The following is a 27,762-nucleotide window of genomic DNA, read 5'->3' on the forward strand; positions in this document are numbered from 1 at the left end:
GAACTGGAGAGAGAAGGGTGAAAGCAAAGCAACCTACAAGTGAAACACATTTGTGGGAACTTCTGCAACAGTGTTGGGAAGAACTTTCCGAACAACATTTGATTTCCATTGTGGAAAGAATGCCATGAGTATGTTCGGCTGTTATATCTACAAAAGGTGGCTACTTTGACGAGTCAAAAATTTAGATTAAAATTTGTTCAACAAAACGATTCCATGATTTATTTTTTATCTGCAATTGTTTATTTGTTCTCTGCTTTAATTCCAGAGTAGATTGAAACATTAAACGGCTTAAATTTCAGTAAAAACTGGAAAAATGGGGGTGTTCTAAAACTTTCGACCTTTTTATGGTGTACATGGTGACAATATTACTCGAGAGACAAGTAATGGCATTAAAAACAACAGAGAACATTCCAACTTTATTCATGCCACTGGTTAATCTAAGAAAACGATTAGGCATCATACTTTTATGATTCCTATCGTTAAAACCAGTGTTCAAGAGACTGGCAGGCCTCTGTGTACATAGATGATCAAAAGTCTAAAAAAGCTACTGAAATGGCATTTCAAAACTACAAAAAAAAATACAACAAATGTAAAAACAAAGCAATGCAATATCAATGGAAGAACAATTTCACCAAGGTATGATGTTAACAGAGAGGCAAGTGATAATGGGACAATGTGGCATCCACAACATACAAAACTGAGAGATGAAATGTTCATTTGCACTCCTCCTCCCCGACAGGTTTCAATAACGACCTGCAAGGCGCAAGAAAAGAAACTCAAGTTGTGTTGTGTAAAACACAAGCAATGGCACCTTCAAACAAAGGCTTTAACCAATGCAAGTGTCACAAACAAAAACATTGCAGATTACATTTACAGAAGTTTATAAGCAAGCCTCAAGATGTAAAACCACATTTAATTTGCAATGCTAAATTGAACTGAAGATTGAGAGAGCAGTTTGGCTCGTGCTTTTTTCATCATTACTCACGAGGAGAATAGGAACGAGACCGAGATCTGTAACGTCCTCTGTAGTATGGTGAAGGTGTGCGCCTGTTGATATGCATGGCAAAGTACATCACATCACAAATAATCAAAGTAAAATGTACTGTAAATAAAAATAATAACAGCCATAAAAATGAGATTTAGATAATCATTATTTATTATGCAGCGTGTGGCTGCTGGTTGAATCATTGCTGGGAGCACAGCTGTGCCACTGATGCAGTGTTCCCTACTTTCCAGAAGCTGGTACTCATTTTGCTGACCTCGGCTGAGTCAACCCATCTGCTGTTATTTAACAGCACGACAGGAACTCAAACTCAAGACCCTAAGATCTTAAACCAGCCACCTTAACCGTTAAGCAAACACCAAGTTTAGAGTTTAAAAACTGGCTGAGAAAATCCACCCAAGGTATTGCAAAGAAAACTCTCTCACCTGTAACGTTCCATGCGGTAGTTGTAGTCATCATAACGGTTGTAATTCCTGTCATAGTCCCTTTCGTAGCCCCTATCATAGTTTCTCTCGTAGCCTCGATCGTAGCTTCTCTCGCAGCCCCGATCGTAGAAGTTGGGGTCACGGTATGCTTCACGATACCCTGTTGGGCTGCAAAGATGGTGTACATGGATGTCATAATCACACACCTTCATTTGTCAGAACCCCTTAATTAGATCCTTTTATGTAAAATGTCCTTCAATCATATTTAGCAACATTCACATCAACTTCAGGGATACCCTTCAAAACAAAAAATTAGCACAGATTCCAAACTGGAGTTTTCTACAAGAAAGAAGAGCTAATCTTTCTGGCGAAAACTAATGTGAATCTGAGTCGGCAGACAGATAGAACAACATATCAAATCAATAGGATGTCGATTAATGTATGCTAGCCGACAGGAGAAACAAAGAGAAGCTGACGTTTCAGGTGTTAACCCTTAGTTTGAGCAAAACAGTTGTTCTGCCAAAGGGTTAATGCCCGAAACGTAATACAAGGTTTTCTTGCTTCCCAAGGTGGTTAGCATACTTCAATCGATGTCATGTTGGTTTCATTTATTGCAGACTCTCCTACCCCAAGACTTCAAAAATTCCATCAAAGCAATTAGCGTGGCTGGATTAGCTACAATTTTAAGTCATACATACTATGTAGGACGACCCATGTACACGCCAGGTGTTGGCGTGTGCGGACGCTTGGTGATGGAAAAGTCCACACGGATGTTTCTACCATCCAATTCCATGCCATTGGCCCGATCTTTTGCCTGCAAACAGATGGTGCACATACCACACAATTTCAAACGTTGTACCAAGCAGGCCCCTGGTGTTTCCAAAAGAGAAGGAACAACTATAAGTGCACACCAATATTTCCTGATACAAATGCCAATTCACATTTGTTGCTACAAGTTTTCAGCACACTAAAGGTTGCAATCTCTATTTGTGATAACATTTGTTACTTTAGGGCAAACATTTTAATAAACCGTCAAAGAACTCCATGCGTCAGCTTGAAAATGTGTGTTCTCTTCTTTTTATTTTTTTTCTCGTTTCTTTTGTCTTCTCTAATCTTCTTTATAATCCCGTCATCGTGTGGGTTGAAAGGTTGTGTCCTGTGGTTCCTGGTCACTTCTTTCATTAATACAATGTAGTTTTGTGATGCTCATGTGCTTGTTGTTGTTTCGAATGCAGCCTGTGGCTGCTGGTTGCATCATTTTATGGAAGCACGGCTGTGAAGCTGATGCAGTGCCCCTACTTCCATTAAGCTGATGCTCATTTTTCCGACCTCGGGAGGATGGCAGGCTGAGTCAACCCACCTGGTGTTTACCAGCATGACATGAGTTAAACTTCAAGACCCTAAGATCTTAAAACAGCCACCTTAACCGTTAAGCCAACACCAGGCTTTGCGTGAGAGTGACAGAGTACAAAACCTTTCCTCCAACCAATATTTCTTGACAATCTTGAATTTTGTGACTGTTCAAATCCTCTCCCACTCGTTATTAAAAAGAAAGAAATAAATACATAAAATTACTCACGTCCAGGTGGATTCTTCCCTTTAAGGTTCACAGAATCAGAATTTTTTTGTTGTTGTTGATGAGAACTGTCAAATTCGCGGTTTATAAAATGCAACCTGCTTTGACATTCGTGGTCCTCTGCTTCGTGTGTTCACAGTTTGTTTGTTGTTTTTTTTACGTGTACAGTCATGCGCCGCATTACGACATTTCGGTCAATGACCGACCACATATACAACGGTGGTCCCATAAGATTATAATGGAGCTGAAAAATTCCTATCACCCAGTGATGTCGTAGTGCTGCCAGTCATATAAAAGTACAGGATAGCACATACAATTATGTACAGTACATAATACTTCATAATGATAACAAACGACGACAGTGTGGCCCCGTTATAATGTGATCATTGAGGTCCATAAAATGTCATCGCGAAAAAAGCGGGGTCGCGTTAAATCGAGATTCAAGAAAATTGGCGTTCAAACTGATCTAATGTTTGCACGTTTACCTTCAAGCAAGTAAATTACCTTTGCATTAAAGAATTCCACGAATAAATCGTTGTTGTTACAGTCAAAATTAAACACAAATTTATTTTTAGTGAAGCTTTTTATGTTGTTAAAACATTCGAACTGTTCCGAAAATATATCACACAATTGATAGGTGCTCGTTTCTTCATTTGTAAATTACATCGATGCAATGATTATGTATTTACAAAATCCAAACGCTATTTATTCACCTTTCTATAATAATCGATGGGAGAGGAGATTGTAAGCAGCCGCTAACAACACACATGGCAGTCATGAACAGCACAAAGGTAAAACTAACGCGTCTTCTGTCTCTCTTGGATGTGTGTTACAATTGCCGACAGTATTCAGTACAGTAACATGCTGCTCAGGTTTGTAGCCAAGGAGCAAGAGGCGACACCATCTAGCCAAGGTGTGTAGTAGGCTATACCATCTAGGTTTGTGCAAGTACACTATGATGTTCGCACAATGACGATATCGCTTAGCGACGCATTTCTCAGAACATATCCCCGTTGTTAGGTGGCGCATGACTGTATTCACGATTTTTGATTTTTCCCTCGTGAATCATGAACCGCTGGCAACCTATCCCCCCTTTTTCCATTGAAACAAAGCCCTGCTATTCATGGACTCGCTATTCGCTACATTTTCCAGGAACGTATCCCCTGCGAATACTGGGGCCCGACAGGATATTTATTTTTAAGTTATAAAAGAACTGAATGTGGTTTGTTTGTTTTTTTCTAATAATTGTTTGAGGCATTACAATTAAAAAGGTAAACCTGTCAGGTGCCACCCCAAAAAATTCCAGAAAACTATGATGTAATTGAGGAAAAGATTGTCAGCACGCAATGGATAATGACTATGACACAACTCACTTCAAATGCATCAGAAAGTGAATTTGATGAATAATTTTCTCATCAAGCATCCCCAGATAAAGACAATAGTCAAAATCATTGTGCAGAAGGTCGAGATGACATCATGGGAGGGGTGGAGCCAATTGAGTGTGCTTTTTTTTGAGGGGCGGGGCCAATCAAGCATAAAAGGGAATCAAATAACATTAAAATCTTCCTCTCAATATATTTATTCAAGAAAAGAGCAATGATCAAGTGTAAAGTGAAGCCATATCTATTAATTAAATCAAACATGATTTTCTGATTCTGTGGACTTTTGAAGGACTTGAGCGAATGACCTTAGCTTGCTGATGATTTGACCAAAAAGGAAAAAATGGTTTGGGTCTATTTTCACGATTCCATGCATAATTTTGGGAACCGTTATCATGCCTCCTCCTCCTCTTAGTCATAGTACATGCATGTTGGATATTTTAGCCTTTCTTGTTGAGATCTCTTGCACCATAGACAACTTTGTTGCTCTCCTCTGGATATTTGAATATTTATTGACCAGCATCCTATTCAAAAGTGGAGGTACCATAGCATGTTGCTGTATTCTGGGCAAGGCCTCATTAAGGTCTTGAAGAGTAGTGGCAGAGGCTCCCTGTTCAGTTGATCGAATGTCATTTTAATAACACCGAGTAGCAGGTAAGCCTTCCTGACTATTGTGGACACCTGTTGATGGAATTTATAATTTGCTCGTTACGATTGTAATACCAGGCTCATTCTCACTTATGGCCTGCAGTTCAACACTCTTCATTTAGTATGCAGTTCATGCATTTCCCTGACCAATGCAAAGATTTATTTATTTTGTCATTGAAAGGTAGTTGCCATCTTACAGACTATTCCACCAGTCTATTAAGGTAATTTTGGAGAGTGTCTTGCTGTTCTGTACAACTTGGTATCCTCAGCAAATATCAGGACAGCTACCTGTATTTCCCCAGTGAGGTCATTTAATGAAAGTCACAAATAACACTGGCCCCGGCACAGTACATTGTGGTGTGCCACTGTAAACAGATATCACATTCACAATGACCGTTTCCTGTAAGCCAGAAAGGCAGTTATGAAAGTCAGAATCTTCGCTGTTACTCTCCAGGCTGCCAGCTGACCTTCGAGTCTCTCATGAGGGACGCTACAAAATGCTCTTCTGAAATTTAGGTAGGGCACATCTATTGGTTTTTTCCTAATCTAATAACCCAACCCATTGTTCCACCACCAAGAGCAACGATGCATAACATGATCTACCGGGCATGAAGCCATGTTGACAACCAACAAGCAAGTCACTCAACCATGTGCTTCATCAGTGCAACATGAATCAGGCTCCACCCTATGCTAACCGTTTTCCTCCGTGTATGTGTGTATGTGTGTATGTATGTGTTCCACTACCCCGAGAATGAATCTGTCAATAAGGAGAGTTACAAGACAGGCGAGACCAAAAACAAAAGCGTCATTTCTTTTCTAAAATCTACAGCAGCTTCTTCACTTTCATTTGCTATTCAACGCGCTTCCTGCTCCGATTTATTTTAACCATTTTGTAAAACTATCATTTGACTTTATTCCGTTGGTTGTGGGATTGATCGATCCCTTCTCCGTGTGCGAATAAATTACCAGCGGGCATACACAAGCAAATAGAGAATTTTTGTGTTACCCGAGCTGCCACTAATGCTTCTATATTTCATTGCTTTCCAATTTTAATTCAAGGCTCCATGCTAGGGCCACATTGCAGTGTGCCAACTCCGGCATCACTCTGTTCGAATCCAACAGTGCTAGGCTGGGTGTGCTTTACAATATTTTACATTTGAGGGTGGGTGAAGATATATTTGAGGTCTCCACCCATTGTGTAGTTCTGGGATTTTTAAACTCTATTAATGGCATGTGAATAGGGATGTCATCCTGTTTGTCCGTGCGCTGCTGAGGATGGCGTTGTAAACCTTTAGTGGCCAGAGAAGATTAAGGATGTCACGTTTCTGATGTCTCATCAGGCAGGAGCCACACGAGAGCTAAACGCACAGTCTCGTCATCAATTCCACAGCACTTCTATCCACCCCCTTCCCTTCATGCCCTGGGAAAGAGAAAGAAGCTCCAACATGGCCACCCCTGATTGGCCATGCTGTTTGATGACCACAGAGCTGGTTGAGTCAAAGTCGGCACGGCTGATTGGGTAGTTGTATTGTTGTGAGGCTTAGGGTGACCCATGATTGCTGAGGAGGGTCAACATGGCACACTGCAGCCAATTCTTCCTTAAAAGTCCAAGTTTAATTTCCTTAACCCCAAATTCAGCCTATGTGGGCCATCTTCAAGGTCATGAACTCGGTGTGTGTGACTCCAGCCCAGCATCATTTGCAGATTTTGGTGGGGGCCTGGCACGTGACAATTCCAAGCAATTATATTGTGACGGTTTTGGAATCGTATCCCGGGGAGAGCATATATAGACACATAGGTAATCCGAGGACGAGTTAGTTCAATAGTCTATGTATTGGTCGATCTTTGCCCCTTGTCTAATGCTTTGGGGAAAGGTCATGTGTTGAGGTTAGTTTGTGTTTCCATGGTGTAACGTCTTCCACCCCACCCCCTTGCTATTTTCAATTCTTCGTTCAATACTCCATCATGTGAGGAGGAAGCCCAGGGAGTGTACGGACAAAGACGACAAAAAGAGGAAGGTGCACCGAGTGCGAGAAGAAAAGGAAAGAGCTTGTAGTGCGGAGGAGGGCAAGAAGAAAGCCCAAAACGCAACTTGGATCATGGAGAGCTGCTGCTCCCAGAAGCACAGCAGAAACAGAGCTGCTTGCCCATGGCATAACCATGATGCGAGAGAGGACTTGCCAACTTGTTCTGGACACCTCAGAAAAAAAATCTGCACATCCCATCGCCACTCCACTGCTCATCTTCCCCATCCTTTCCCCTCCCCCAGTATATTTGGACTGGCACAGCCCCGTTGGGGTGTGTGAGGTGAGGGAAGGAGTCGACCGCACGCTCCGTACTTTTCTTCTCATTCTCCCATTTTGAATGATGGCCATGCGTCTTTTGTGTAAAGAGTGTGTGTGTGTGTGTGTGTGTGTGTGTGTGTGTGTGTGTGTGTGTGTGTGTGTGTGTGTGTGTGTGTGTGTGTGTGTGTGTGTGTGTGTGTGTGTGTGTGTGTGTGTGTGTGTGTGTGTGTGTGTGTGTGTGTGTGTGTGTGTGTGTGTGTGTGTGTGTGTGTGTAAATAATTGCTGGTTATTTAAAATGTCTCGGTTGTCCTTTTAATGGTACGAAACTGCACAAGCACAGACGGGAAGTTGTAACCCACAGAATGGCTCCACTCATTCGCCAGTGTACACTCACTCAATTGCTCGCAGAAACCAGGGTGTGTGCTGAGGGCACGAAACTCGGTAAATTGTCACCCCCTCAGGAAAACAGAGTCGACAAGGTTAATCGACGTTCATGGTTGCTTAGCAACCCGCTGGACCACGGAACCGTGCCAAGGTCGGCGAGTGACCGAGCCATTTTCTAACTCCAAGGAATGGCGGGGCGTGGCGACTGCCGCTGCGGCCTAATAGAGCGAGATTTTGTGTGCAGCTCATCGAGATCTGGTCCTTGGTCTTCGTCCAGGTCCATAAAAAGGACAGAGCAGAGTTGGGGCGTTCCATGTCAAGTGTGCACATTTTTCAGCAAAATTTTGACACATCATCTCAAATTTCACTCTTTTTGTGCAAGTGTTTGTATCCACGGTAAAAGTGTCAATTTTCAGACCTGGGGGCCCATCGGTGCCCATTTTAGCCCCCCCCCCCGGTTGACCCACAATCTTCCAGTGGCCATATCACAGGTTGTAGTGGTCCGATTTGGATGATCTTGGTATTAAAATGCTTGTAAAAGCGAGATCTTTCGAATCGCATAAAGTAAAATCACTCCGAAACAGTAATTCAAAAAGTTATAGTTTAGGGCGCCTTTGACCTTGGGCCCCCACCCCCCCCCCAGCCAAACCGATGATCCCGATTTTTTTTTCGTGTGAGAATACCCCTTCATATACTCCAACACCTCAGCATAAATTAAAATGGGATTTCAATGGGGTTCAAGTGTGATGATGGTTTTATTGTTAGGGGTCCACATATCACCAATTCTCGATTAAACATTGGGCGACGTTTGCAGTCATCGTTCCAATGATGTCACCTGCTGACAGGCTACTTTATGTCTGAAATTGACAATCATCATCTCTGGACTATCATATATATATATATATATATATATATATATATATATATATATATATATATATATATATATATATATATATATATATATATATATATATATATATATATATATATATTGCATCATTTGCGAAAAATTATTCTGCCTATCGATTTTTAAATGTCCATTTTTTGTATAACCATCATCGAATTAAGTTATAAATGGGCTAATTTCAGTTTTTGCATATTTTGCAGTAAGCATGGCGACTGAAGATTGAAAGGAGTTCCGAAAATACTGTTGTGATCCGTTCAGCTGCCATAAAACGAAACAACGAAAAGATCTTCGCAATGTGTCAAATGATATGTTGATGAAATTTTCTTCAAAGGTGAAAAAAAGATGACAGACTTTGTACTTCGTGCAGAAAAAAACTCACTTGTCACCAGAACTCATTGAAGAATCATCTTCGACCAGTTTGAAATTATCAGAAGGTACTATCGAAGGCATTGCAGAATCTATTTCGACAGATGAGGACGAGGACGTTTTTGAGCGAGAAGCAGAAATTGACCTATTGAACCAGTCGTTATCGATGATAGGCGAAAGCCCAATCGACAAACGAAAGGCGGAAAGGAACCCAGGGTACGTTCCTGAAAAGCGAAGTGGAAGATTCTGTGCGAAAGAAATTAGAACTAGTTGCTGGACCAAGCACTGCAGAGAAAACACAAAATACAGCGTCAAAATGTGATGAAAACTGCATGCCAGAGGTGATCAAAAGCCTGAAAGAAAAATACATTGTTTCGAGCCGTTCAGAGCAAATACGTATACTGACAATATTTGCTAGGAATATGAGCATCAGAGGGATGATGAGTGAATTCAGTTGCTCCAAAAGAATGGTTGTGCAAGCCAAAAATTTAGAGAAAGAAAATGGTATGCTATAGTCTCGAAATCCCAAACAGGGTAAAATATTGCCTGACGAAGAAGTGAAATCCACCATCGCCGAATTTTACCGAAGTGATGAAATCAGCCGAATAATGCCGGGAAAAAAGAGACTATGTGGTGGTCAGGAATGAACATGGAAAAGACAAAATTCAAAAGCTCCTGGTACCAAACAATCTCAAGGAACTGTTTCAGAAATTCAAAGAGAAGAACCCTGGCTTGAAAGTTGGATTCACGAAGTTCGCCATGCTCTGTCCCTCGGAGTGTGTCCTGGCCGGTTCAGGTGGTACACACAGTGTATGTGTATGTATGATACATCAAAATGTGAAACTCATGATGTTTGGTTCCCAAATGCCACAGATAGCCAAACTTCCGAGCTATCATCATGTGATAGCACACATAGTTTGTAACCCAGCACAACCGGCATGTTATTTCAGAACTTGTGAAAGTTGCCGATCAATTGAAGACTTCAAAACCGAGCTACTGAGTGCTTAGGAACTAGAGGATATTGATGAAATTCAGTTTAAACGGTGGACATCCACCGACAGATCTAAACTGAGCTCCATGGTCTTGCCTTTGGAAGAATTCATTAATCAATTCTGTGAACACGCGGTGAAATTAGTGAGACACGACTTCATTGCCAAGGCCCAGTCTCAGTTTCAGTTTCTGAAAAATAAGAAAGACGAAATCGGTGAAGGAGAATTTGTCATTATTGGAGACTTCTCAGAGAACCATTCGTTTGTCGTACAGGATGCGGCCCAAGGATTCCATTGGAACTGCTCTCAAGCGACAATTAACCCCTGGGTTTACTATTTCAAATCGGACGATAGCAAATTAAACCACGATTTGTTCACGATTATAATCAGAATGCAATACTCACGACGTTGTCTCAGTCCACCTCTTCCAAAGAATGCTCATTGAACACTTGAAATCTAGCTTTGGAAATGTAAAGAAACTTTACTACTTCTCAGACGGTTGCGCTGGCCAATATAAGAATTGCAAAGCCTTCATAAACCTATGTCGTCACAAATCAGAGTATGGTATTGACGCAGAATGGCATTTTTTTGCCACAAGTCATGGCAAGGGCCCTTCAGATGGCGTGGGAGGTACAGTCAAACGAGAAGCAACACGTGAGAGCCTGCATAGACCTTAAGACAGTCAAATTATTTCTCCAAAAGATTTTTTCACCTTTGCTGAAAATGGTTTGAATGAAATGAAGTTCGGCTCTGGGATCCAAGAGGCGTATGAAGAGGAAGAACGAAATCTGGAAGAAAGGTTAAAAACGGCCAAAACCAGAGCTGGAACTCAAAAACTTCATGCTTTCATCCCTATTTCTGAAACTGGTCTTCAAGTGCGCGAATTCAGCCTGAGCGAGGAACACCGTATAGAGTCAGCTATTTCAAAATTTACACCAATTTTAACGGGAAACTCAGGTTATGTCACAGTGCACTATGATGGAAAATGGTGGCTTGCCTGCATCATGGAAGCCTTTCAGGACACTCATGAAGTGAAAGTGAATTTTCTTCATCCAAACGGGCCCGCAAATAGTTTATTTTTTCCTGACATTGAAGATCACTGCATTTTAGACATTTCTGATATACTTCTTTCCATAGAACCAAAAATTGCTACAGGTAGAACCAACACAATCAGTAAAAAGGAAACACAGCTGTCAAATAAAACATTGGTTGGCAAAAAAATGTTGACGATGTGCGAGGAAAAACTCTTACTCATACGAGTATCGCTTCCAGTTCCTGCATGTGCATGTGGAAAATTTATGTACAATATACCGATATAGTGTATTGGAAATCTTGTGTTCAAATATTGTGTCCAGCACCCGAGGCCCTGAACAATAAAACCATCATCACACTTGAACCCATTGAGATCCCATTTATGCTGAGGTGTTGGAGTATATGAAGGGGTATTCTCATACGAAAAAAAATCGGGACCATCGGTTTGGCTGGGGAGCGGGGGCCCCAAGGTCAAAGGGCGCCCCAAACTATAACTTCTTGAATTACTGTTTGAGTGATTTTACTTTACGCGATTCGAAAGATCCCGCTTTTACGAGCATTTTGATACCAATATCAGCCAAATCGGACCACTACAACCTGTGATATGGCTTCGGGAAGATTGTGGGGCAGCCGGGGGCGCCCAAATTTGGGGAGCCCCTAAAATGGGCCCACAGGTCTAAAAGTTGGTATTTTGAGTTTTTTCAACCAAGTGAATAAATGACAAACATATGGGGAGAAAATGAGGTATTAGTGTAGGGAGGGTGTGTACACTTGACATGGAATGCCCCAGTTGGTTCTCTCTCTTTTTGGGTCAGTCACTCTTCCAATCAGCCTGTTCATGGGTCGTTCAGTCAGCCTGCTTGCCTGCACAATTCCATCCTGTTCACCCTGCTCGCTGGTCACTACTGCTGCTTGCCTTAGTGTTTGGGGCTGTTGATGCTGCCGCCGAAGGAGCGCGGAGCTGGACAGGATCGACAAGTAGACAGTCAGCGAGCTGGTCGGCACGGAGTGGAAGGTGCTGCTCCCCCATAACGCGTCCCCATAACCAAGCGGGGGGGGGGGGAATTAAAAATAAAATAATAGAAAAAAAATAATCGCACAACTTCCACGAGGTGGGGCCACTCCATTAGTCAATCCCCAACAAGTACAGACATTTACACAGATAGGATAGGGACTCCTTACGCATCTTCTTCTATCTTTCTTTCCATCTACCTCGCCGACTGTGGACGGATAAAAGAGCATCAACGCGGGCAAAGCCCAACTGTTCTTTCATGGGCTGAACCGAAGGAGCGAACGCACTGTCTTACATGACACTGCACCCCCCCCCCATGTCAAACTACACCACACCTCCCACTCTCACACCTTAGACATAATCAGTATTCCTCCCACCTACCTCTCCCTAAGCATTCAGTGCTGCGTTGGTCTGCCGACCGCAACAGGTACTGAGAGGTCGTTAACCCTCACCTGCTTTCTTTCCCCCTCAGCTATATCTAATCTTCCTCGGGTTAGTGTGTGTGTGTGTGTGTGTGTGTGTGTGTGTGTGTGTGTGTGTGTGTGTGTGTGTGTGTGTGTGTGTGTGTGCGTGTGTGTGTGCGTGTGTGTGTGCGTGTGTGTGTGCGTGTGTGCGTGTGTGTGCGCGCGCACGCACCTGTCCTAGCATAAATTAGGATTGTAGAAGATAAACAGGATAACTCTGCTCTGTGTCTGCATTTGTAAGATTGCTTCTTTCACCGCACCCCACAAATCCCTTGCTTTCCCTTCTGGACATCCCAATAAATCCCATTTCACTGTGCCACATACCTTTCCTCGCTTTGGTTGGAAATAAATGCCCTGTGTAGCAATGTTCCCAGCTCGTTTTCATGATTTCCTTCAATGGTCCAGCATGGCTCACACCCCAGCTTAGCCAGGACATTATTCCCCAAAGATTCGCTTCACAGCCGATACATACTTGGCAGTTCCGCTCAGCTGCACCTGATCCGGAAGGTAATCCGGTGAGCACAAATACGTATTGAGGGGAGCGTGTTCCCCGGTCATGGGGTCACATGACCCTTTGGTAAACGGTTGATTAGACGGAGGACCCGAAGTCAAGTCGTCGCGTTATTGGCGTTCGCGGTAAATTAGCAACCCGCCACGTCACAAAGTTATGTCTGCGATGGCCTACGATTCTGGTGAGTCCGGCGAGTAACCTGAGGCAGTGCATTCCACATGGCCTCCCCGCGACCACAATATATACAGAAAAATAAACCACTGGAGAAATATGTAGAAATTTGTGAAGGGCCCTCACTCAAACACATCAAAACTTTGAGTTCCATGTGAGCATACCCCCCCCCCCCCATTCCACCAGTCATAAATTAAAAAAATACATTCCCTTTACTGCTTAACAGTGCATTCTGGCATACAAGGATGGAAAGTAAAGAGTTCTATACAGATCACATCTACTCAACCTTCAATTTAACAAACACAAGTTTCTCTGAAAGCATCAACAGGCAATATTTCTTAGAAACTGAACACCAATGCTTTCGGCTGCTTACCTCTTTGGCATCAGTGTCGGTCTCAAAGTAGACAAAGGCAAAGCCACGCGAGCGGCCCGTCTGCTGGTCAAATACCACCTTAACCTCAGAGATGGGGCCATACCTCGAAAACACATCACGCAGATCTCGTTCTGATGTGTACAGGCTCAGGCCAAACACACCAAGGCAGCCACTCGGGTTTGGGTTGGCCTGCGGTGGCATTTCACAATGACATTGCTGGGAAGAGGCATGCACAGTATGTTTCAAAAATATGTTTTGCTCTTTTTCTATTTATCAACGGTAAATACTAAATGCAGATTTAAAATTCTTATACAGTCACATCAGACCTCCAAGCAATTTACTCCCATCCAATACCCACATTCAGTTACCAGAGCATCAGTTTGCCCACAACAAATCATGAACATTTCTATAGCAGAGAACAAACCCCAGCTGGACAGGCTGCAACTCTGTCACGGGTAGAATTTACTTCAACCTGCTTGCTACAAAATTATTCTGAAAATGGAATGAGCAAACCTTCAACAATACTCTCTACAAATTTCATCTCCACACAAGTAACAGTTCTTTTCCCAGACTTTGTATACACGTACCATATCAAAAGTAGTGAGAACTTCAGATATACATACGCGATTGCCTATATGACGCCTTCGGTTGGAGAGTGGAGAGTGGCTGGTAGATCTGTGTCGGTGTCGGTATTCTAGGCTCCCAGAACGGCTGCGGGATCGGCGACGACGTGAGCGGGAGTGGGAACGCCCATAGCGTCTATATGATCGTGACCTAGAGGAAAAAAAATTGTATGTTATAATCACCGTTGACGCGGGTTATTGCACACTGGATTTCAAAAATACAACACGACAGATCCTGAGTACACATCAAACATACCTAGAGTGCGAGCGTGAACGACTGCCCGATCGTTTTGTGGCTGGCTGTTCACTCCCACTGCGTGAATGAGTTTCCCCCTGTTACAAAATATAGCAGATGTAGAAATAATGGATTTTTCAAAGTAAAAAAAACACATCTCCACATTTTTGTAGGCTCACAATAATTATTTATAGCCACAATGAGTTGAACATTTTTGTGACCGAGAATTCCTGGTGGGTTGCCATTCCGTCACAGGGTGCTGCAAGTTTAGGGCAGGATTTTACTTTGATGAGTGCACTGTCACACATCAATCAGTGAATGCAAGCAGAACAGCAATGTCCTCCCAAAGGACAACACTCATTGACGAAATGCCCTGCCCTGCCTGTGAAGCACCACAGTGACCGTTTGCAAGTTCAGGTCATGAATCAAGACGAGACAATTCAAAGGCCACACTACTTTTCATTATCCAGTCAGCCTATTGCCGACAGGGTCGGGCAAATACCCTCAGACACTGGAGATAGCATGACCAAATTAGCAAAGCTTGAAGATATCAGTCAAAACTTAAAATAAATAAAGAAGCAAAGTAGAGCAGCACTGATTTCTGGTATGATGCACCTTTCTCAGGAGGGGGGGGGGGAGAGACAACACTTAAATATGTCATCCCCCCCCAGTTGTTTTTCTTATTTTGCTGAACACAGTTAAAGGGCAAGCCCATATTTATTACATCTAAAATGGCCGCCAGTCCACCATCTTTGATCAGATCGCAAAATAAAGTTAGGAGCAAGTGTATGCCATAGTGTGCGGTGATTGTGCCATCTTTGAACAACATCGGTAAATGCATGTCAAAGAAATGGTTGAGGACGTGTTCAACATCAGGTGTTTTTATTTTTATTTTTTTTTACAACTAAAATTGCCACCAGTCGACCACCTTTGATCGCATCGCGAAACAAAATGATGTGAATATGTATCCCATTATGTGTTATATTCGTTCCAAATATGAATAAAATCAGTTCATACATGTCCGAGATGTGGTTGCAGAAGTACGCATCAACATGAAAAGCGAGACAGAATCCATAAGCCACCAGTTCAGACCAAGTCCAATGGGGGCTAATGAAGTTGCGATTAAACTAATTTGGAATGGTGGTGAATAAAAGGAAAGACAAGCGGGTAGGCGACATGGGTGGTCGCTATATAATTGCTTACTAGTCATACATTTTTGACGGATCTGGCTGAAAATTTTTGACAGAGGTTGATTATAGTGCGCATAAAAGTGCGGAAGCAGATTTTTGATTTTCGAAAAAAAAAAAATATATAAATATTTTTTGGATTTTTCCAAAATTTTCAGTCTCTTTGCTCGGCAACGGTGGGGTCCATAGCAACGGTGCTCAAAAGCATACAACTAGATCCTGGTATGTACCTACCAGTCAAGTTTCATCAAAATCGGTTGACTCCTCTGCCCTCCAGAGCTGTCCATTACATACATACAGACATATGGAAAACCTGAGAATAACGGTAGTCCAGCGACCACCCAAAAATGTTTGATTTCCTGTACTCTTCACGGAGCGTTGATGCTGCCGAAGCAGTTTCTTGGCTGGTGGTTTGTCATTGCCTCCCCAGTGTTTGTCCATGCTCTAACATTTTAAATGCTGAGCATCGAGCAAGGAAGTAGCACGTACCACTTTTTACCCTGCGCACGCAGCGCAAAACAGAGTTGAGCAATTGGTCCACTCTCTGTCTGTCTAATTCTGCGATCGAGGAACTACTTCATTTCAATGAACTTCCAAAACTGTCTCCCTCTAAAACCTGGTGGTGCATGCACCCCTTTCATCCCTTCCCTCTTCAAATGGCACCACAGCCCACTCCGCATGTGAGAGGGCGAATACCTAAATTTTGTGTTTGCTTCCAGATATTGCGTCCCCAACCCCTCACTCTCAGTATCCGCCATTCTCCGTCACACCCAACTGCTCCTGGACTCTGTCTTTTGCACCTTAGAAAGTTGTTTCAACCATCGACTCTGACTCTGCTCCTGACCGGAATGGCATCAGCTCACCTGCTATGCTGCTCTTTCCCAGCCTCCCTCAACCCTTTTCGCCCTGCCATTTGCCCAAGATCATCATCCATCTGCTTGGAAATCTGAACATCAAAGCATTACATAAAAAAGGTGCCAAAACGGATCCCCTTAACTACAGACGAATCAGCTTCCTTCAAATCATCAGCAAGGTCATGGAATCAATCATCACAGTTGATACGATATTGTTACGGATCTGGGATTCGAGTTCAACCAAGAAGGGAAGCATTCACGTTCCTGCTGAACAACTGGTCCTGAGGTCACCGAGAACAAGAAAACTCCATGCGCCAGTGGGTTGCTAAGAAAACACGAACACCGATTGGTACTGCCAATTCTGGCAGGGTTACACCACATCACTTGTTACCGTTTCCAGAGGAATGACCCCACCAAGTGAGTTTTGTGCCCTCATTGCATACTTACGTTAACTCTTTCCTTATCAGGTGCAGCCGAGTGGAGCTGCGAAGTATGCACCAGCTAATAAGAGCAAATTCATAGGGCAGAACTTCCCGGTTAACCTGTGTGCGGACTACGCTGGACCAATGGAGAAAAAGACAGAACGAGCTGGGTATATTTATAACACAAGCAATATATTATTGTGCATATTTATTTATTTATAATATAAACCAAAAAAAATGGTGAGGAAAGGCCATGCGGCACAATAATAAAAGGTTTGATTACAAGAAATATGTACAGCAGAGGAAAGCAAGGATTCGTGAGGTGCGGGAAAAGAAATGCAAGTAATTACAAAAAGGACAGTGCAGAGCTAATCAGAGACAAAAAAAATGCACATTCTTAACTGTACACGAACACGACTTTACATGACAGGTGGTATCAAACACACACCCAAGGAAATTAGAATAACAAGAAAGATACAGCCAGCTCCAGGTGATTGCAACCTCCAGAATACCTGGCACGGCCGACGGACGAGCGCAAACCCAGTCGCTTCAGAGAGGGGGGAGGGAAGAAAACTGCGGTGTCTGAGGTGCGAGTGGGGAGGTGCAGAGAAGGTGCAGAGAAGGAAAAATGAAGAGGTGCGCAACTGTTGCTCTTTTTGCTCTTGTGCATCCACAGCAGACAAACCAGAAGATAACAGATGGTACGTGAGAGGGGAAAGCTTACAATGGCGTGTGCAAAGGTCTATAAATGTAAATGCTAATGATCTATGATCGGTCTGGCGTTCCGCCCACTCGTCTACTCCTCTCCTCACGCAGCAACGACCTCTGGCTCTCAACCACTTTTCAACTCTTTTTCTCAGTGACACTGCAGGGTGTTTTATAGACGTCTGGCAAGGAAGGAGCCTAAAGTCGGATGAGGATGATCGTTAGGCGTTACCCAGCGCTCCCATTGGTGCACGGACGCTTTCCCAAGAAGAAACACCACCCCTACAAGGCTCCAAAGCCAAAAATGGCCTCATTTGCCACCGAACTCGGCCATGCAATGGAGCTTCCAGATAAGCATGGGGTGCTGGTTTCTGAGCGTGCTTTCTGGCCATGAAAGTGCGCGAAGTATGAAATAGAGGTCATAAATGACCAGAGCGCCAGGGATGTTCAGACGACGTTGAACAGATTCCAGCGCATACTTGCGCTTAGAGATACATGGCAATATGTTCCAAACACAAGTATCCACCATGGTCGGAAGCATCCTTGGTTCCCCGGTATCCTCAAACGACAGTGGTGAGTGTCTGGGGTGCTGACTGTGGTTGTGGAATTTTGAAGCATTTGGGGTAAAGTGGTTGAAGCGTTTGGGGTAAAGTGGTTGAAGCGTTTGGGGCAAAGTGGTTGAAGCGTTTGGGGCAAAGTGGTTGAAGCGTTTGGGGTAAAGTGGTTGAAGCGTTTGGGGTAAAGTGGTTGAAGCGTTTGGGGTAAAGTGGTTCATGTATGGAGAAGGTCAAAACAAAGTGTCCATTGGGGAATGGCACGTGGTTTGCACATTGTTTTGGCAGTATGCTCATGATACGCTGCCTCTTGCTATGCGGTCTGTGGCGTGCATGGACACATGAAGAGAGGATCATGTGTGCAGTAGTTACCCTAATGTCTATTTTTCTTCAAAAACTTCTGCCTACATGGCACTTGGCAAATGCAAGTAAATCTCACTCAAGGAGTGTCATCCAAAGCCAGTGTGCAAGATAAAGTACATTTAAGGGCACATTCCATACACACAGGAGGACAACAGGTGCATCAACCAGAAATTTTTTTTTTAATTAAATCTAAAGAAAAACAAAAAACACAAATACCTGGCCTTCCTCTTCTGCTTTTTTCCCATTGTCTGCTGCAGGCTCAGCATTAGGAGATGTAGTCGAAGCCGCCTGTGAATCACAGGCTTCGTGTTCCATCTTGCAAGAATCAGACTTATTGGTTTGAATACATTACCCAGAGGGCTTCTTCGAATCATTATGGTATACAATTGCACAAAAATGAAAATGCAAAGAGCTGAGCGAGTATCCGTTGTAATTAAATCTTGGTGATCACTGCAGAGTACATCAATCTGGTGGGGGAGACTCGGGTGGTGAACTCAATGCGACAGAAGAAACAAAAAATAAAAAAATAAAAAAAGGAAAAGGAAAACAACAAAAAAAAAGGAACTTAAGTACATCTTCCACACCGACACCCACTCGCAGACAAAGCTGGTACTATAGAGGTTAACGCCGCAGGCAGTGCTGCTTTCATTTAAACAAAAGGCTCACGTTTTCCCAACTTGATACTTCATGCTTGACATTTTCTACGAATATCTTGCAATTTCTCTTCTATCTTGATGGAGCTCCCACTCCATGCATTTTCTCTTCAATTTAGTGCCCAACCGTTTAAATTCTCTTCAAAATTTCCCACATCTTGGCTAGTTCTGTCTTCGCCTTCCACCCCAGCTTGAAAACACTTCCATTGACAATACAATTCGATATATCTTGACTATCTTCCTCATTTCTTGAAAACTGTCTTCATGCCGAATTACTTTCTGGGGAAAATAAAATGTACATTTGAGTCACTTTTTACTGTGAAACCAGGCAAAGCAGCATGATTCATCATGCAAATCATTTTTTTAATAATCGAAATGGGAAAGCACTGAGAAAATAATTATCATTTGCAGAATAGGGGGAGGGGGGAACGAAATAAATAATGCCCCCCCCCCCAAATAAGTACATCACCCTGTAAAAATAAAAATAAAAAACAATCAAAAAGGAATCTTTAAAATAAAAATAAAAACAGGAAATAATTTGCAAAATGTAATGAGTGTGCAAGAAAGGGTAAATATTGTTACAGATCCGGAGTTCAGGCCTTGCCACCATGGGAAGCAGTTGGATCCCTCCCGAACGCCTGATCCCGAGGCCATCGGGCACAGCCAACTCTGTGCACTAGCGGGTTGTCAAGCAACCACGAACTGCCAATCGGCACATTCTGACTATAGGCCAAGCCCTGAACCCCAGATCTGGAACAATATCATAGGGGAGGGGTCTGGGCAGACAACGATGTGCAGGATTGATAGGTTAGAAAGACCAGAAGGGAGAGTTGGAGTGGCGAAAGAGAACAAGCGAGGGGGAGAGAGTGGGGGAAAAGGAGCGAGGATTGGGGAAAGGGGGGTAGGAGGGTTGGGGAAAGGGGGGTAGGAGGGTTGGGAAAAGGGGGTAGGAGGGTTGGGAAAAGGGGGGTAGGAGGGTTGGGAAAAGGGGGTAGGAGGGTTGGGGAAAGGGGGTAGGAGGGTTGGGGAAAGGGGGTAGGAGGGTTGGGGAAAGGGGGTAGGAGGGTTGGGGAAAGGGGGTAGGAGGGTTGGGGAAAGGGGGTAGGAGGGTTGGGGAAAGGGGGTAGGAGGGTTGGGGAAAGGGGGTAGGAGGGTTGGGGAAAGGGGGGTAGGAGGGTTGGGGAAAGGGGGGTAGGAGGGTTGGGGAAAGGGGGTAGGAGGGTTGGGGAAAGGGGTAGGAGGGTTGGGGAAAGGGGGTAGGAGGGTTGGGGAAAGGGGGGTAGGAGGGTTGGGGAAAGGGGGTAGGAGGGTTGGGGAAAGGGGGTAGGAGGGTTGGGGAAAGGGGGTAGGAGGGTTGGGGAAAGGGGGTAGGAGGGTTGGGGAAAGGGGGGTAGGAGGGTTGGGGAAAGGGGGTAGGAGGGTTGGGGAAAGGGGGTAGGAGGGTTGGGGAAAGGGGGGTAGGAGGGTTGGGGAAAGGGGGTAGGAGGGTTGGGGAAAGGGGGGTAGGAGGGTTGGGGAAAGGGGGTAGGAGGGTTGGGGAAAGGGGGTAGGAGGGTTGGGGAAAGGGGGGTAGGAGGGTTGGGGAAAGGGGGTAGGAGGGTTGGGGAAAGGGGGTAGGAGGGTTGGGGAAAGGGGGTAGGAGGGTTGGGGAAAGGGGGGTAGGAGGGTTGGGGAAAGGGGGTAGGAGGGTTGGGAAAGGGGGTAGGAGGGTTGGGGAAAGGGGGTAGGAGGGTTGGGGAAAGGGGGGTAGGAGGGTTGGGGAAAGGGGGGTAGGAGGGTTGGGGAAAGGGGGGTAGGAGGGTTGGGGAAAGGGGGGAGGATGGTTGGGAAAGGGGGGAGGATGGTTGGGGAAATGAGGTGGGAGGAGGGTTGGGGAAAGGGGAGGGAGAGGGGAAGGGAAGGGAAAGGGGAGGAGGGTTGGGGAAGGGAAGGAAAGGGGAGGAGGGTTGGGAAAGGGAGAGGGTTGGGAAAGGGGGTAGGAGGGTTGGGGAAAGGGGGGTAGGAGGGTTGGGGAAAGGGGGTAGGAGGGTTGGGGAAAGGGGAGGTAGGAGGGTTGGGGAAAGGGAAGGGAAGGAGGGTTGGGGAAAGGGGAGGAGGGTTGGGGAAAGGGGGTAGGAGGGTTGGGGAAGGGAAGGGAAAGGGGAGGAGGGTTGGGGAAAGGGGTAGGAGGGTTGGGGAAAGGGGGTAGGAGGGTTGGAAAGGGAAGGAGGGTTGGGGAAAGGGGGTAGGAGGGTTGGGGAAAGGAGAGGAGGAAGGGAAGGGAAAGGGGGAGGAGGGTTGGGGAAAGGGGTAGGAGGGTTGGGGAAAGGGGGAAGGGAAGGGAAGGGGAGGAGAGGGGAAGGAGAGGGGGAGGGAAGGGAAAGGGGGGAGGAGAGGGGGAGGGAAGGGAAAGGGGAGGAGAGGGGAAGGGAAGGGAAAGGGGGGAGAGGGGAGAGGAAAGGGGGGGAGAGGGGAGAGGAAGGGGAGGAGAGGGGGAGGGAAAGGAAAGGGGAGGAGAGGGGGAGGGAAGGGAAAGGGGAGGAGAGGGGAAGGGAAGGGAAAGGGGGGAGAGGGGAGAGGAAAGGGGGGGAGAGGGGAGAGAGGAAAGGGGGGAGAGGGGAGAGGAAAGGGGGAGAGGGGAGAGGAAAGGGGGGAGAGGGGAGAGGAAAGGGGGAGAGGGGAGAGGAAAGGGGGGGAGAGGGGAGAGGAAAGGGGGGAGAGGGGAGAGGAAAGGGGGGGAGAGGGGAGAGGAAAGGGGGAGAGGGGAGAGGAAAGGGGGGAGAGGGGAGAGGAAAGGGGGAGAGGGGAGAGGAAAGGGGGAGAGGGGAGAGGAAAGGGGGAGGGGAGAGGAAAGGGGAGGGAGAGAGGGGAGGGAAAGGAAAGGGGAGGAGAGGGGGAGGGAAGGGAAAGGGGAGGAGAGGGGAAGGGAAGGGGGGAGAGGGGAGAGGAAAGGGGGGGATAGGGGAGAGGAAAGGGGGGAGAGGGGAGAGGAAAGGGGGGAGAGGGGAGAGGAAAAGGGGGGAGAGGGGAGAGGAAAGGGGAGAGGGGAGAGGAAAGGGGGGAGAGGGGAGAGGAAAGGGGGGAGAGGGGAGAGGAAAGGGGGGAGAGGGGAGAGGAAAGGGGGGGAGAGGGGAGAGGAAAGGGGGGAGAGGGGAGAGGAAAGGGGGGAGAGGGGAGAGGAAAGGGGGGAGAGGGGAGAGGAAAGGGGGGGAGAGGGGAGAGGAAAGGGGGGAGAGGGGAGAGGAAAGGGGGGAGAGGGGAGAGGGAAAGGGGGGAGAGGGGAGAGGAAAGGGGGGAGAGGGGAGAGGAAAGGGGGAGAGGGGAGAGGAAAGGGGGGAGAGGGGAGAGGAAAGGGGGGAGAGGGGAGAGGAAAGGGGGGAGAGGGGAGAGGAAAGGGGGGAGAGGGGAGAGGAAAGGGGGGAGAGGGGAGAGGAAAGGGGGGGAGAGGTGAGAGGAAAGGGGGGAGAGGGGAGAGGAAAGGGGGGAGAGGGGAGAGGAAAGGGGGGAGAGGGGAGAGGAAAGGGGGAGAGGGGAGAGGAAAGGGGGAGAGGGGAGAGGAAAGGGGGGAGAGGGGAGAGGAAAGGGGGAGAGGGGGAGAGGAAAGGGGGAAAGGGGAGGGGAAAGGGGAGAGGAGGGGAGGAGAAAGGGGGGAGGAGGGGAGGAGAAAGGGGGAGGGGAGGGGAGGAGAAAGGGGGGAGGAGGGGAGGAGAAAGGGGGGAGGAGGGGAGGAGAAAGGGGGAGGAGGGGAGGGAAAAGGGGGGAGGAGGGGAGGGAAAAGGGGGAGGAGGGGAGGGGAAAGGGGGAGGAGGGGAGGGGAAAGGGGGAGGAGGGGAGGGGAAAGGGGGAGGGGAGGGGGTGGGGAAAGGGGGGAGGGGAGGGGAAAGGGGAGGAGGGGAGGGGAAAGGGGAGGAGAGGGGCAGAGGGGAGGGGAGAGGGGGAGGCAGGGAGGGGAAAGGGGAGGAGGATAGGGGAGAGGGGGAGGAAAGGGGAGGAGGATAGGGGAGAGGAGGGAGGGGAAAGGGGTGAGGAGGGGAGGGGAGAGGAGGGGAGGGGAGAGGAGGAGAGGGAGAGGAGGGGAGGGAGGGGAGAGGAGAGGAGGGAGGGGAGAGGAGGGGAGGGAGAGGAGGGGAGGGGAGGGGAGAGGAGGGGAGGGGAGAGGAGGGGAGAGGAGAGGAAAGGGGTGAGAGGAGGGGAAAGGGGTGAGGGAGGGGAGAGGAGGGGAAAGGGGTGAGGAGGGGAGAGGAGGGGAAAGGGGTGAGGAGGGGAGAGGAGGGGAAAGGGGTGAGGAGGGGAGGGAAAAGGGGGAGGAGGGGAGGGAAAGGGGAAGAGGGGAGGGGAAAGGGGAGGAGGGGAAGGAAAGGGGAGGAGGGGAGGGGGAAAGGGGAGGAGGGGAGGGGGAAAGGGGGAGGAAAGGGGCAGAGGGTAGGGGAGAGGGGGAGGCAGGGAGGGGAAAGGGGAGGAGGATAGGGGAGAGGGGGAGGGAAAGGGGTGAGGAGGGGAGGGGAGAGGAGGGGAGGGGAGAGGAGGGAGGGGAGAGGAGGGGAGGGAGAGGAGGGGAGAGGAGGGGAGAGGAGGGGAAAGGGGTGAGGAGGGGAAAGGGGTGAGGAGGGAGAGGAGGGAAAGGGGTGAGGAGGGGAGAGGAGGGGAAAGGGGTGAGGAGGGAGAGGAGGGGAGAGGAGGGGAGAGGAGGGGAAAGGGGTGAGGAGGGGAGAGGAGGGGAGAGGAGGGGAAAGGGGTGAGGAGGGGAGAGGAGGGGAAAGGGGTGAGGAGGGGAGAGGAGGGGAGAGGAGGGGAAAGGGGTGAGGAGGGGAGAGGAGGGGAAAGGGGTGAGGAGGGGAGAGGAGGGGAAAGGGGTGAGGAGGGGAGAGGAGGGGAAAGGGTGAGGAGGGGAGAGGAGGGGAAAGGGGTGAGGAGGGGAGAGGAGGGGAGAGGAGGGGAGAGGAGGGGAGAGGAGGGGAGAGGGGTGAGGAGGGGAGAGGAGGGGAGAGGAGGGGAGAGGAGGGGAGAGGAGGGGAAAGGGGTGAGGAGGGGAGAGGAGGGGAAAGGGGTGAGGAGGGGAGAGGAGGGGAAAGGGGTGAGGAGGGGAGAGGAGGGGAAAGGGGTGAGGAGGGGAGAGGAGGGGAAAGGGGTGAGGAGGGGAGAGGAGGGGAAAGGGGTGAGGAGGGGAGAGGAGGGGAAAGGGGTGAGGAGGGGAGAGGAGGGGAAAGGGGTGAGGAGGGGAGAGGAGGGAAAGGGGTGAGGAGGGGAGAGGAGGGGAAAGGGGTGAGGAGGGGAGAGGAGGGGAAAGGGGTGAGGAGGGGAGAGGAGGGGAAAGGGGTGAGGAGGGGAGAGGAGGGGAAAGGGGTGAGGAGGGGAGAGGAGGGGAAAGGGGTGAGGAGGGGAGAGGAGGGGAAAGGGGTGAGGAGGGGAGAGGAGGGGAAAGGGGTGAGGAGGGGAGAGGAGGGGAAAGGGGTGAGGAGGGGAGAGGAGGGGAAAGGGGTGAGGAGGGGAGAGGAGGGGAAAGGGGTGAGGAGGGGAGAGGAGGGGAAAGGGGTGAGGAGGGGAGAGGAGGGGAAAGGGGTGAGGAGGGGAGAGGAGGGGAAAGGGGTGAGGAGGGGAGAGGAGGGGAAAGGGGTGAGGAGGGGAGAGGAGGGGAAAGGGGTGAGGAGGGGAGAGGAGGGGAAAGGGGTGAGGAGGGGAGAGGAGGGGAAAGGGGTGAGGAGGGGAGGGAAAGGGGTGAGGAGGGGAGGGAAAGGGGTGAGGAGGGGAGGGGAAAGGGGTGAGGAGGGGAGGGGAAGGGGTGTGGAGGGGAGGGGAAAGGGGTGTGGAGGGGAGGGGGAAAGGGGTGTGGAGGGGAGGGGAAAGGGGTGTGGAGGGGAGGGGAAAGGGGAGGAGGGGAGGGGAAAGGGGAAGGAGGGGAGGGGAAAGGGGAGGAGGGGAGGGGAAAGGGGGAGGAGGGGAGGAGGGGAGGGGAAAGGGGAAGGAGGGGAGGGGAAAGGGGGAGGAGGGGAGGGGAAAGGGGGAGGAGGGGAGGGGAAAGGGGGAGGAGGGGAGGGGAAAGGGGGAGGAGGGGAGGGGAAAGGGGGAGGAGGGGAGGAGAAAGGGGAGGAGGGGAGGGGAAAGGGGGAGGAGGGAAGGGAAAGGGGGAGGAGGGGAGGGGAAAGGGGGAGGAGGGGAGGGGAAAGGGGGAGGAGGAGGAGAGGGAAAGGGGGAGGAGGGTTGGGGGAAAGGGGAGGAGGGTTGGGGGAAAGGGGGAGGAGGGTTGGGGGAAAGGGGAGGAGGGTTGGGGGAAAGGGGAGGAGGGTTGGGGGAAAGGGGGAGGAGGGTTGGGGGAAAGGGGGAGGAGGGTTGGGGGAAAGGGGGAGGAGGGTTGGGGGAAAGGGGGAGGAGGGTTGGGGGAAAGGGGGAGGAGGGTTGGGGGAAAGCGGCAAAAATGGGAGAGAGGAGAAAGCAAAAATGAGGGTGCATGGAGTGTGGTGGTTGGTGAGGAGGAAGAATCTGAGGTAATATGGTGAGAAAATAACCAAAATGGTGGAAAATGGGAGCGGGAAGGTAGTTTGACTGAAGGGTATTACACATTTAAGTGTGTATGTAGCCGGTTTGGGTAACATTCGTGTTGTCGCTATTTTACCGGTCAAGCAATTGCATATGCCAATCCAGTGAAGTCACTACTGGGAACAAAAAAAAAAAACAGAAAGAAAGAAAACGAACGTATAAACATGATGGCTATTAAAGTTGGAGTTATCGATATACCAATGAAACAAACACAATGCAATCGCTAGTTCCAGCAGCGTTATAACTGCATTAATCAATGAAACGACTTTACCGGTAAAATAGCAGCACCATTCCGGCGAAATACTCACGGGCATTAGCAAATGTAACAAGGCCAAGAGAGAGAAAATAAAAACAAGGGTTATCACAAAAAAAAAACAAAATAAAAATCTCTGAAGCGACATAAAGTGACGGACAATGAGAGAACAATGAAGAAAGGAAATTGGAAGAGCGCCATCTGTAAGTATAAGGCCTAGTAGTGTTAGTATAGACAAGCCTCTCAACTACGAGTTTACCTGCCAAGTACTATACGGCTGTTTAAGATCATTATTCCCTCACATAAAACCAACACCGAAAGTAATGATAATCATGTAACAAGATCATTCTCGGTCTTTGCAACTTACAGTTGGCGCTTGCTCATCGGTGTCGCTCATCGTGGCGGCAAAAACAAAATGCCGACGCGACAGAACAGAATGAGGAAAAATTCCCACGTGACCGTCTCATTAAATGACTATTTTACCTCGTTACACTTTCGGTTGTTTCATTAAAAATAAAAATAAGGAGACAATTTCTCGTCAACTTTGGACAACCTTTGACGAAGATACTTTGCGTTCGTAAATAAATCATATCGAGAAAAGGACGATCAACCTTGCAAAAAAAATGATTCCATACACCTCGAGTTTGTTAATTCATTCGATTGCTCCACGACCACGACAGACTGTGCGCAATCGAAACGAATAAATGTCAGTGAGTGTCCATCCGTCCTTCTCCTCCATAACTCCAAAACCATGAAACCGAGTGGCCCCAAACTCTGCACGCATACTCAGGGAACTCCAAGGTGGTGCAGGAATGAAAATTAGGTGTTTGCGTTAATTTAAACACCCCTTTTGAAGATAATTTAGGGGGTGCTCATCAAGAGACAACGCAAAATAAGCCTTACCAAGATGGCGGCACGACATATTGGTAAGGGCTGACAAAGATGGCGGCACTTGAGTCTGAAGCCGCCATTTTTTGGGGGGCCTGCTCAACAATTCCTTGACTTGTAACTGTCACATATCGTATTGATATGGATACAAATTGCTTGGTTCCACTTTGAGAAAACCGTAAGAAGAAAATGCACACGTTACGGACAGTCACATGTCAAGGAGCCGAAGCAGGTGTTGACAGTGATGGCTCTGATTCAAGGGAACTGCTCATTGGTCAGCTGACCGTGAATGTGCACTCCTGTGAGAAAGCTTGGCTTGCCAAGGTCAATGTGAATGGAATGGTCATCAATTTCAAGCTTGTTACTGGTGCAGAGGCCAATGTGTTGCCTCGGAGTATTTTTCGACAACTTCTGATGCAGAAGAAACGACAACAAACAAATGTGGTGTTGTCCTTCCATGGCAATCGCAAGGTGTCACCGGAAGGCAAGGTCCTACTTGATTGCTCAATCAATGACGTCACACACAGCTTGGAGTTTTATGTCACAAACGTGTCATCTCCACCCATTCTTGGATTAAAGGCGTGCACACAGTTGGATGTTGTTCGGAAAATTCACACTGTAACTGAGACGTGTCTGGACAAGGATAAATGGTTGCAGGAATTTCATGAAGTGTTTGAGAGGCTCGGAGAAATGCCGGATGAGTTCCATATTGAATTGAAAGCTGGTGCTACTCCAGTAACACACCTGCCAAGAAGAGTACCACTCAGCCTACATGACAAACTCAAACATACCTTGAATAATCTGTAGAATGATGGAATTGTATCCACGGTGGATAAACCTACAGACTGGGTTAACAGTCTGGTGATTGTTGAAAAGAAGAATGGTTCCCTGCATCTCTGTTTAGATCCGAAAGACTTGAACAAAGCAGTTCAACGTGTACACTACAGAATACCTACAGCAGAGGACATGGCTTCCAGACTAAG

General features: G+C 47.6%; 1 protein-coding gene and 1 long non-coding RNA gene across 8 annotated transcripts; both read right to left on the reverse strand.

Annotated features, from left to right (window-relative positions):
• Nucleotides 1-403: 403 nt before the first annotated feature.
• On the reverse strand, nt 404-26,395 carry LOC147021324 (transformer-2 protein homolog beta-like). Of its 7 annotated transcripts, none has more exons than XM_085891160.1 (9): nt 26,259-26,395; nt 18,689-18,787; nt 14,409-14,485; nt 14,153-14,303; nt 13,530-13,745; nt 2,127-2,242; nt 1,429-1,596; nt 986-1,047; nt 404-753 (listed from the first exon to the last, which is right to left on the reverse strand). In XM_085891160.1, exons 1-9 carry the CDS (start codon nt 26,286-26,288, stop codon nt 743-745), a joined length of 930 nt encoding a protein of 309 aa, XP_085747286.1. In that variant the 5' UTR covers nt 26,289-26,395; the 3' UTR covers nt 404-742. The 7 variants fall into 7 exon arrangements, with proteins under 7 accessions (XP_085747286.1, XP_085747287.1, XP_085747288.1 ...); XM_085891161.1 differs by having other exon boundaries at nt 13,530-13,718; nt 26,259-26,391; XM_085891162.1 differs by having other exon boundaries at nt 18,689-18,760; nt 26,259-26,370.
• LOC147021325 (uncharacterized) lies at nt 15,232-18,682 on the reverse strand. The gene is made up of 2 exons (XR_015060752.1): nt 16,876-18,682; nt 15,232-16,753 (listed from the first exon to the last, which is right to left on the reverse strand). It is a non-coding gene; the product is annotated as an uncharacterized LOC147021325 (long non-coding RNA).
• Nucleotides 26,396-27,762: the final 1,367 nt, after the last annotated feature.

This window comes from Eptatretus burgeri, chromosome 8 (genome assembly GCF_056783735.1).
Source record: "Eptatretus burgeri isolate ZD-2024b chromosome 8, Ebu_testis_v1, whole genome shotgun sequence".
In the NCBI taxonomy this organism is placed as follows: domain Eukaryota; kingdom Metazoa; phylum Chordata; class Myxini; order Myxiniformes; family Myxinidae; genus Eptatretus; species Eptatretus burgeri.